This window comes from Myotis myotis, unplaced genomic scaffold, assembly GCF_014108235.1.
Source record: "Myotis myotis isolate mMyoMyo1 unplaced genomic scaffold, mMyoMyo1.p scaffold_m19_p_7, whole genome shotgun sequence".
In the NCBI taxonomy this organism is placed as follows: Eukaryota; Metazoa; Chordata; class Mammalia; order Chiroptera; family Vespertilionidae; genus Myotis; species Myotis myotis.
Genome location: NW_023416379.1, coordinates 62,925,748 through 62,937,451, shown reverse-complemented (window position 1 = coordinate 62,937,451; position 11,704 = coordinate 62,925,748). Strand labels below are relative to the sequence as shown.

At 36.5% G+C, this 11,704-nt stretch overlaps 1 protein-coding gene across 2 annotated transcripts in view; it reads right to left on the bottom strand.

Moving 5' to 3' along the window:
- Positions 1-8,138: 8,138 nt before the first annotated feature.
- Positions 8,139-11,704, bottom strand: part of TMEM30A (transmembrane protein 30A) — a 37,874-nt gene continuing 34,308 nt past the window's right edge. For both annotated transcript variants that reach the window (XM_036316625.1, XM_036316624.1), the window contains one exon: positions 8,139-10,838. In XM_036316625.1, the coding sequence (XP_036172518.1) occupies positions 10,645-10,838 (194 nt within the window). In that variant the 3' untranslated portion in view covers positions 8,139-10,644. The remainder of the gene's footprint in view (positions 10,839-11,704) is intronic.

The window sequence follows — 11,704 nt, the reverse complement described above, 5'->3', positions numbered from 1 at the left end:
AGGTTCCTTTCCAAAACATAGGTTCTTTTGTAATACTGTAAAAATTATTAGACATTGCTCTTCTTTTGAAAAATATTTCCTCCGCAATGGTTCTCAACCTGTGGGTCGCGAACAATGAAAATACATCCTGCATATCAGATATTTACATTACAATTCATAACAGTAGCAAAATTACAGTTATGAAGTAGCAACGAAAGTAATTTTATGGTGGGGGGTCACCACAACATGAGGAACTGTATTAATGGGTCGCGGCATTAGGAAGGTTGAGAACCACTGCTCCAGAGGGTTCTTGAACATTAAAACAGAACTGGCAGTACATTTAGATATGTGGTAGGTAATGATTAATTTAGGTGTTGTCAGCAAGATAAATTTGTGGGCATCAGATGTAAAATTACTAAGTGAAAATATTTCACAATTAACTGATGGAAATTACCAAATCACAAAGGGACTCAACCTTTCTAAAAAAAAAAAAAAAGTCAAACCCTTACTTTGATCCTGCCTATAGCATCTACAAACAAAAAGACAAATGCCTGAATAGTTTTATGGGAATGCGATGTGTATTTTTTTTTTCTGAACCATGCTTAATCCACATCCAGTTTTATAAAAACAATATAGAACTTCATCTGAACTTTAATGTATCAAAACTAGTTAGCCCTGGCTGGATGGCTTAGTTGGTTGGAGTGTGGTCCCATATACCAGGTTTGATTCCCAGTCAGGCCACATACCTAGGTTTTGGGTTCAATCCCTGGTCAGAGTGAGTACAGGAAACAGCCAATCGATCTCACATTGATGTTTCTCTCTCTTTTCCGCCCTCTCTAAAATCAATAAAAGTCCTCTGCTGAGGATTAAAACAAGAAAAGCCTACTAGTTAGATAAAAGGTAGCATTTCAATATAACTCCCTATTTTAATTATGATATAGTTAGGAATCAGGAAACATTTGGTTGTCAATTAACTGCTATATTATTTTACCATTAAATAATTTGTCTAATTGCAAGCCTTATCTTTTCATCATTAAAGGGGTTGTACTAATCTTTATCTCTGGCTCTAAAATCCTTATATATGAAAAATACTTTAAAACATCCTTTATAATAAACCTTAATATGCAAATCGAATGACCAGTGGAACAACCAGTCGCTATGATGCGCACTGACCACTAGGGGGCTGATGGTGAACCCAGGAGCTGTCCCCTGGTGGTCAGTGCACTCCCACTGGGGGAGCGCTGCTCAGCCAGAAGTTGGGCTCACAGCTAGCAAGCACAGTGGCTGTGGTGGGAGCCTCTCCCGCCTCCACCACAGTGATAAGGAGCAGTGAGCTGAACGGTAAAGAGCAGCGAGCAGGCGGGCAGTAAGGAGCGAGGGGTCCTGGACTGCAAGAGGGATTTCTGACTGCCGGCTTAGGCCTGCAGGCAGATATCCCCTGAAGGGTCCCAGACTGCAAGAGGGCACAGGCCAGGCTGAGGGGACCACCCCCCCGCCCAATGCTTGAATTTTGTGCATTGGGCCTCTAGTATGACTATAAGTTGACTCCTTGTTGAACAATAACTTACTAAGGACCTACTATGAATGTAACATTTTCCAATCTGCTCAGGAAGAAAACGTTGAATCTCTGACCTTCTGGAGCATATCCTCTCACTAGGAATATAATATACACATAGTAGTAAGTTATTCTGCAGACATAAATGACTCTCTGGTAACTGCTATAGTAAAAGTTACTATGGGAAATTTAAGAAAGGCAATGGTTATTGGGAAGGTTTTGAAAAAAACTGGATTTTAGCAGGGTCCATTAAAATTAGAATGAATGGCGTAGGGATTAAAAGGTATTCCAGACAGGGCAAAATCATGATTAATAACCTGGATTCAGAATCAAGCATGATCTACTGCAGAAACTGTGAAACAGAGGCCTAAATGGAATGAAAAGAGAAAAAATATTATTGTAGTTAAGAACTTGGAAGTCAGATCCTGAATCTGTCAGCTAATAATGATATGATAGTTTCATAATCTATACCTGTTTCTGTGAAATGAAGGTGATAGTAGCTATCATTGGGTGGCTGTGAAAATTAAATGATATAATTCAATAAATATTAGCTATTATCATGGGAGGAAAATTTGGGTAAGGAGAAATCTAAGCAGAAGATATAGCCTATGCAGAGGCAAAGAAGAAAGGGTGAACAGATGGCTTGGGGAATTGTAAATCGTTTGGCTGGCAGAACACCTGGAGTGTGAGGCAACAGTGGTAGGCAGGAGTGAGAATTTAGTAATGATATTTAATCTTATTTTGAAGGTGCAGTTTAAATAGCAAACTGTCAAGATCAGAATAGTTTCAAGATCATTCTGGTAGTTGTGAAAGGCTGGACTGGACATGAGTTACTAGGAACAGAGTCCATGAGAAGGCTATTATAGTAATCCAAGGAAGAAAGAAAACCTGAAATGAGTCAGCAGCAAAGAGATATAAAGAGATGGATTAAAGAGCCAGCTATAATAAGTACCTTTAAAAATCAACAGAATGTAGTGATTTATTGGGTTGGGAAGTTGGAGAGGAAAGCAAGGTTCCTGGATTAACGCATAAGGTGGTTGGTCATACCATTCACTATATTGAGGGATATTAAGAGAAACCCCAGGCTAGTCTGAGATTCCTGTTTGGGCCTTATTACATTTGAGAAATCCAAGGATAATCCAAGATAAGACCTAGAGCTCAGGAGGGATATCAAGACACAAGAATAGATAATGAAGTCAGTGTGAAGATGGTAGAAGTGATGAGAATTTAAGACTGCTCAGGGAGTGTTTGTAAAGTGAGAAGAGGGCCCAGAACAAAATTTCAAAGAATCCCCAACATTTTATATGGTGAGCATAACCGAGGAATATATAAAGACTAGGGAGCAAATAAGTAGGAAGAAAATCAGGAGAGTTATTCACAGACGCCACATGCTAAGGATGAAGAGGGAAGGAAAATCCCAAACTATCAAATGAGGCACTAAGTTCAAGACAAGGGTGAATTCATTTGATTCGACAAGAAGTGGAAATTGTTCACGAGTGCCATTTTTCTATACTTTGTGCTAAGTGCTTGCCATCTATCACTTCCCTTATTCCTCAAAACAAAATCTGTCAAGTAGGTATTAAAATCCCCATTTTACTGAAAAGTAAATAGTAAATGGTTTAGGAGATTAAATGATCTGAAGATACAGTTTATACCAGCCGTGGGCAAACTACAGCCCGCGGGCCGGATCTGGCCCATTTGAAATGAATAAAACTAAAAAAAAAAAAAAAGACCGTACCCTTTTATGTAATGATGTTTACTTTGAATTTATATTAGTTCACACAAACACTCCATCCATGCTTTTGTTCCGGCCCTCCGCTCCAGTTTAAGAACCCATTGTGGCCCTCGAGTCAAAAAGTTTGCCCACCCCTAGTTTATACATATATATGAGCCAGATCAATCTGCTTCTGAAACCCATACTCTTCCTACATAATCCTTTCCAGTGGTTCTCAACCTTCCTAATGCCGCGACCCTTTAATACAGTTCATGTTGTGGTGACCCCCAATTTCATTGTTACAAATTGAACATAATTAAAGCATAGTGATTAATCACAAAAAACAATATGTAATTATGTGTTTTCCGATGGTCTTAGGTGACCCATATGAAAGGGTCGTTCGACCCCCAAAGGGGTCGCGACCCACATGTTGAGAACTGCTGCTTTAGACACAGTTGACAGTGACCAGAGCAGAATACAATCATGGGATTAAAGCCTGGCTGAAGTTGACAATGACAAAATATAAGCCACTCTTTTACAAGCCTTGCTGTGAAAGGAAAGACAACACACTCCGGAGATTGTTTTAGACCACTGATTCAACTGCAAAATTTGCATGTATTTGTTAAGCTATTTCTTCTGCATTTCTGGTCCTTGAAACAAAGTGGCATACCAGTCTTGACATTTTAGAGTGATGTATGATGAGTTCAGTCTTCTTCCACATTACCCTGAATAGAAAAGCTTGGGGTACACAAGCAGACAAGCTCCCATTAATGTCACTTAAAATGCATAAAAACATTAAGTTTTTAAAAAAATGTTATAAAATGTTGTATATTTGAAACCAGTATAATTTTATTAATCAGTATCACCCCAATAAATTCAATAAAAATTTTTAAGTAAGAAGGAGAAAAAAGATTATAAAATGTTATAAAATCACAAGGTGCTTCAAGGTGTTTCTGGTTTGATAGTGAACTGGCCCTAAGAGTCTTTTCTCTCTCTCACTCTAGTAAAATGAAAGAAAAGAAATTGAAAGGTTATGAGGTATTGATAGACCTTTAGATGAATCTAAAAGGCATTATGCTGAGTGAAAGAAGCCAGTTTCAAAGGTTACATATGGTATGATTCCATTTATAGCATTCTAGAAGAAAAACTGGGGATGGAAAAGAGGTCAGTGGTTGCCTGGGGTTATCAGCGAGGTTAAGTGTGACAAAAAGGAACAGGATAAGGGAGTTTGTGGGGGGAGGAGGGGTTGATGGTACTGCTCAGTATCCTATGAAGGTTACAAAAATTTAGACATTAGTTATAACTCACAGAACTACAAGAAAAAAAGTAGGTTGACTGTATGATAATCTAAAACCCATCCTTTAAAAAAGATATGAGCCCAAAAGGAATGAAAGTAGAGAGGAGACAGAAACAGAGAAAGGATTTCAACAGATTTCTGGAAACAGAAAGCAGTTGCGATAGACTGAGGAGGACAGAAGCAGCTGCAATGATCTGAAGGGACTGCAAGGGGGTTATCAGTGAGAAGCATGCCGATTGGTCCCATGATCATTGAGAAGCTGACTTGGAGGTAAAAGTTATGGCAAAGAGCAGAGCCAAGGGACAGGCCTAAAAATGGCTAGCTGAAAATTATACAGCCTCTGCCCTAACTCTCTCAACCAAATACAATCTCTCGCCCCCAACACTGTTTCTCACAGGTTGAAGACAAGAGAACTTTTTTTTTACCTTTTTTTATTGATTTCAGAGAGAGGAAGGGATAGGGAGAGATAGGAAGATCAATGATGAGAGAGGGAGAGATAGGAAGATCAATGATGAGAGAATTATCTACCTGCTGCCTCCCTCACCCCCTTCTGTGGATTGAGCCCACAACGTGGGCATGTAGCCTGACCCGAATTGAACCGTGACCTTTCATGGTTCAATGCTCAACCAATGAGAAACACCGACTGGGTGAAGACAAGAGAACTTTTATCAGGAGTAACGGGAGACTACTAGATGAAAGGAGTATGCTAAGGGACAGACAGGTATAGAGAAATATGTATTCAGTGGAAAACAGAAAGTGAGGTGGAGGACAAGGCAGAGACAGAGTTAAAGCAGGAATAAACAGACCCTCCTTCAACCACTTCTTTGAGAGAATTCTTCCCCAGAGGAACTGAACGGTTCCTGACAACGATTCCTAATGCAGTCTTTCTCAAAATTCAGTCCACCTACAACTGTTGACCTGCCAGCTATTTACTACTTGTCATTAAGCTTTTTATCATGAAGAGAACAAATAAATTCACTGAATGGCATTTTTGAGTTGCACTGTGCAAGTGAAGCCTATCACTAATCAAGCACTGCCCACAAAGAAAGAGCTTTCAATTATTTTTTGGGGTCCATTTACATGACAGATTGTTGAAGCTAGCCATATACAAGGAAAGTCACCTACGTGAACAAAAGAAAACTAAAATTAAAAATAGCAACAAAAAAATCAATGTAAATAGTATGAAAAACAAAATTACAGGGGTAGGCAAAAGTAGGTTTACAGTTGTATTACAAATAATATAACAAAAATAAACTGTTTTGTGTATTCACAACTATAAACCTACTTTTGTCGACCGCTGTATATATGCTTCCATACATGTCCTCAAAAAAAATTAGTATGCTTTCCAGAATGAACATTAAAAAATATTTTAGAAACAATAAAAATAAAGAGAGTCTTAACAATTTTTAAATATATATATCTATAAAAACTCAACGGGAAGATCATGTTGGAAGATCACAATGAAGACATCTTCTAGAAAGAGCAGAGACAACAGTGTCAAAACAACTGGAGGGGGGAAAAAAAACAACTGGAGAAAAAGGGAAGAAAATTAACCATCAGTGAAAGAAGTCTAATATCTGACCAGGATAAAATCAAATTTCTCAAAAACAATAATAAAAGCTAGAAGAGAGTGGAGCAATGTCTTCAAAACTCTGAGGAAAAATTATTTTTAACTTAAATTGTATATGTAGTCAGACTACCAATGAAATGTGAGAGTAAAATAAGAACATTTTAGACATGTAAGGACTCAGGACATTTGCCTCTCATATACCACTTCTTAGGAATATTTAAATGTTGTAGGAAGTGCTCCAGTAAACAAGAAAGTAAAGTAGGAAATAGCACATCCAACACAGGAGGGTGACCAAAGGAGGTCAAGGGATAATGGCTCTGAGGCCAGACAAGAAAACAACCAGTACAGCCCTAGCCAGTATGGCTCAGTGAATGGAGTGTTGGCCCATTGACTAAAGGGTCATGGGTTCTATTCCAGTCAAGGGCACATACCTCAGTTGCAGGCTTGATCCCCAGCTGGGGCACATGCAGGAGGCAACCAATCGATGTCTATCTCACATTGATGTTTTTCTCTCTGTGTCTTCTCCCCCTCCCTTCCACTCTCCCTAACAATTAATGGAAAAATACCCTCAGATGAGGATAGATGAAAGAAAAGGAAGAAAAAGAAAATGAAAGGAAGGAAAAGAAGGGAGGAAGAGAGGGAAGCACAGTACAGATTGGCACAGAAGATAAATGCAGAATAGACCTCTCCAGTGATGGAAACCTAGTAAAAGTGAATGAGAAGTTAGAAAAAAAAAATTAAGACATTTCCAGAAACTTGTGTTAAAAACGAGAGGATTAAGTCCAGAAGAAATAAAATTATACAAAATGTAATCATGGTGCACTGCTTTGCACTACAGTATAATTAAACAGTAGCGAATGCATTTAGTAAATTTTATGGCATAACTTTATAATGGGAGAAGGGGAGAAAGTGTGTTAGAGAGCTTAATTATCTGGTAACATCAAGGTAATGTCTAAAAGTGTTAAATCAAGCAACAGTAGAATAGGCATATTATTTAGATACACTAAGATAAAAACCCAAATAAACTTTTGGAGTCAAAATGATTGTCTCTGGAAGGTAAATTAAGTTGGGACTACTGCTTTTCATCATAAGATCTTTAGATTTTTTAAATTGTGTATGTTACTTTGATAAATTTTACAGATATATAAAAGCAAATAAGGTTACCATGGTATAATTTATTTTGAAATTTCAAATGACATCAGGGGAAATGTGATTTTTATATTTACTGAATGGGGCATGAGCTAAAGAGAGTAGCTCTAAAACACTTTACTAGATCATCCAAACTCTACATTTATGCATCAAAATTCTTCTTGAGAAAGCACTTCCTCATCCTGTCCTTCCCCTCAAAGTAATCATGTTTACAAAGAACAAAACTTTGTGACTTAACCAACAAAGGACTATACTGTAATTCTAAGGCAGTGTTTCCATAAAGATAGGTGGTGAACAGACTGGACAACATTCATTAACCCTACCTCTCAGCTGTTCCTCTTTCCTAGTCTGGCTTTTCATTTCCTGTGTGCCCCCCTTACTTCATTATTTTCATCATCTTTGCCTCTATCCCACATTTTCATTTTCTATTTACTAGACATTTCCTGTGAATATGAAGTTTAGCCTGTCTGCCTATAACTCAGGTGACAATTTGACCACTTCCTGGTAAGAACACATTACTCAATAATACGGATAATATTGAGTTGATGCTGTTAGCGATTAATATACTATACTAGAGGCCTGATGCACGAAATTCGTCAAGAGTAGGTCTTTCTTCCCCCGGCTGCCCGCACTGACTTCCCTCTGGCACCCGGGGACCCGGGCTTCCCTCGCAGCCCCAGCTTTGTCCGGAAGGACGTCTGGTCTAATTAGCATATTACGCTTTTATTATTATAGATATCCATACGGCAATCAAATCTAGGCATAGAAATGCTAAAACTTGAGCTCATTGACCCTGAGCGAAAAATTTAGTGCTAAACGTTAGCAACAACCCCAGGGCATTATTATTTTAGGAAGACACATGAACATAGCCAAATTAATTTTGTTCATTTTTATTAATACAGAACATACTAACAGAAAGCTATCTTTTAACATAATCAAGATTACAAATAAACTTACTAATCAATAAATAATATTCATTTGACTCTCCTCTTGGTTGAATAATTCTCTATTTGATAATACAGTTATTTTTACCAATTTATTTTTAAACTGCCTTATTTCAATGACATTTCTTAGTTTTTACTTACTAATAATTCCTTCAATTGAGAAACTTCACATATCAAAATATTTCCTGCAAGTTAATGCATTCTTCAATGTCTTCTATTTAACCTAGTTGTCTTAAAATTAAACATAATTCTTTGAAAGTTGAATATTACATTAATGTTTCCAAAAAATGAGCATAAAGCCCACAAGAAAGAGGCCATATGAATGTTCCACATTCTTCATATTTACCAATATTTTACAGAGGCCATATAAATGTTCCACATTCTTCATATTTACCAAAAGGAATCCCTTAGAGCTCAAAGGGGAGGAGACAGAAGAAACTAAAGCCATCAGTGTAGTTATAAAATAGATAAAACTCCAAATATATTTTAAGATTTCATCTTCACAGATGAGAAAATGTTGGAAGGGCTCTTCAACATTTCTTTAGCAGCACCTTTGGTCCCCCAATTAGAAAAGGGGATGCGGGATGGAAGTCCTCCTTAAACAGAACAAACTCAATCTGGACAACCAGCAGGAGGACCCCTCTCCCCCAGTAATGTATTCCAGAAGATCAACTGCCATGGGTAAGAGGGTCAGTTATGAGAACAAATAATAATATTCTGAAAGACTGACAAACCAAGACTATTTTCAGACAAAAAAATACCCTGTGCACTCAGAAATTTCAGTATAATCATATATTAAGTACCTCATGCAAGTAATATTCAACAAATTAAAAGTCACGCTATACAAAACTTAGGTGTGGCACATTCCTACTATTACGTTATTTTTTTGGTTTTGGTTTTTTAAAAAACATACTAATCAAAATTGATACATTACCCAGACCTTCTGATTTAAAATATAACTGAAGGAAACCATTACAAATTCTAAATTAGCAGGCATTCTTCTATATAAACATATGAGTAAAAAAAAAAAAAAAAAAAAGCAATTTCAATGAGATTAAGTCCTCTAATTCATACATTTTCATGAATGTGAAAAAATAAGTTTGCATTCAAGAATAAGTTTTATAGCAAACAAATTACAACATTTATTCAATAAGGAATATTAAAATAATTCCAGTGATAGAAAATACAACAGCTTCAACCATATATAATTTATAATGTATATACTCAAAAATCTCCAGAATTTAATAAGGAAATTTAAAGAACCACTTTTTCAAATATTTCTTAGGCCTGGCCGGGTGATCCATTTGGTTGGAGCATCATGCTATACACTAAAAAGTTGTAGGTTCAGTTCCCAGTCAGGACACATACCTAGGTTGTGGATTGGATCCCAGTTTGGATGCGTGTGGGAGACAACCAATCAATGTTTTTCTCTCACATGGATGTCTCTCTCTCTCTCTCAAATCAATTAAAAAAAAACATGTCCTCAGATGAGGATTAAAATATATATATATATAAAATGTATTAGGAAAACCAACCAAAACTATTGTTGCATTAACTAAAGAGAATGTGCATACACATCCATATTTGACCTATATGCAAAAATTGAATGAAATACAGAGGAAATAAAGGTTACTATTTTCCAAAATTTCTGCAATGTAATATTAGTACTGAAGTCAAAACACTTACCGGCAAAATAAAAACAGCTTGAGGTATTTCCATGATCACATGTAAAAACATATCAAGTGAATTGGGGTTCCTGACTGCAACATCTTAACCAAATGGAAAGACGAATTTTAAATTCTCCTACCTGACCTCTTCAGACATGAGCATAAGTAAGACTTCAAAGGTGAAATCAAAACTAAGCTTGACAAAGAACTGTACTGGATAAATTAAATATATGAACCACCTCACCAAAGATGGTACTTTAAGCCTTTACACATGACACATGACAATGATGAAGTGTTTTATTTAGATTTGGTCTTTCTTCATTTTTTCATGACTTTGAATCCTGAAGGTTAGCAAAGCATTATACTCATACATCTTGTAATTCCTCTCTTTACACAATAGGCACACATATACAGCACGTATGTCAATATAATATTTATCAACACAGCATAAACATTTAAGCAGCAGACACATTTCACATGATAGAGGCTCTATGCATATGGGCTGTCCCATCAAAAAGCAAACATTAGAATGCCATTTCAGTAGTTACAGTGCTGACATGATCAATAAAGTTAATTTGTTTTATACCCATCATCTATTTTCATAAGTCATCCATAGGAATGAAGTAAAGGACAAAGACTGTTTTTTTAAATAAAAAGTGGTATGCCAACCTCAAAAATGACATACTAACCAGACATCGGCATTCAAAAGCTAGGCTGAACAGAACTGGCCTTGATGTACATGCGGTAAGTTTGTTTTCAGAATATAAAATTAAATGGTAATGTCAGCAGTATTACTACTGTTTCTATATTTATGATTAATTACTAGCAATACAACTCCCAGAAGGAAGGAGATGGATCCAGTGGTGATATAAGCAATTCCCAAAAATGGATTTTTTCCTCCCATCCATGAAATAGTGCTTAAGATCATCCGTTTTCGTCCATCAAAAGAATGTACAGGGTAATCTGAAGAGTGAATAGGAAAACTTTTCCATGTTCAGTGACTTTATTTTTAAAATACACCTTAAAAAGTTAGCATTTAATTGCTTGTAATTCATTGACATAATTCTATGATACCCAGGCACCTTACTCCCATGTTCCGAATCATAAAATAATTGTGTAATATTTATCCTGAAGAATTGGTTTAGCAGATTAAATGTTAGTAGTATAGCCAATATAGTTTGCAAGAAAAAACAACCAAATTTAACAGTTATATCGGTTCTCAGATACTTGTGCCCTCATTACACAGGAGGGGCAAAATGCCACAAATAAATGACTAGAAGGATTAAAGGGGAACAGAAGGGGTCTATGTAATATTTTCAACAATAAATATTTAAAATAAAAATGAAAAAAAGAAATATAATGTGAAAAAATATTTCAAATAAATACTAGTAGCAGTTAAACCCTCAAAGAGGAGGTTGACAGACCAAGAGAAAAGGAAAAGATGAAGGAATCAGAAGTCTTCTCTGTAAGCTCAAAGAGCATGTGTAGCAAGAGAGTAGTTATGAGAAAATGAGAAGACTCTAAGAACAGGGTAAAAAAGCATTATACTAGTCTTAACTTGCTGATTTGGAGTAATGATAAAATTCATGGTGTGACACAGAGAGGTGATGGCTAAAACAGAGTGGAAGTGAAAGGTGGGTTGTTAAAGAGATTTATGAAATGAGATGTCAGTTTACTGGATGAGCATGGATCAGTTCTAGGATTGTAGCAACAGGTCAGAAAAGGGGACAACTAAGTCCTTATGTAAAAGATTTACAACCTTTTCACAAGCGGCTTTTGAATCAATATTGGGCCCCATCTGTTTCTCTGGGCTCCTGCAACTCTCCAAA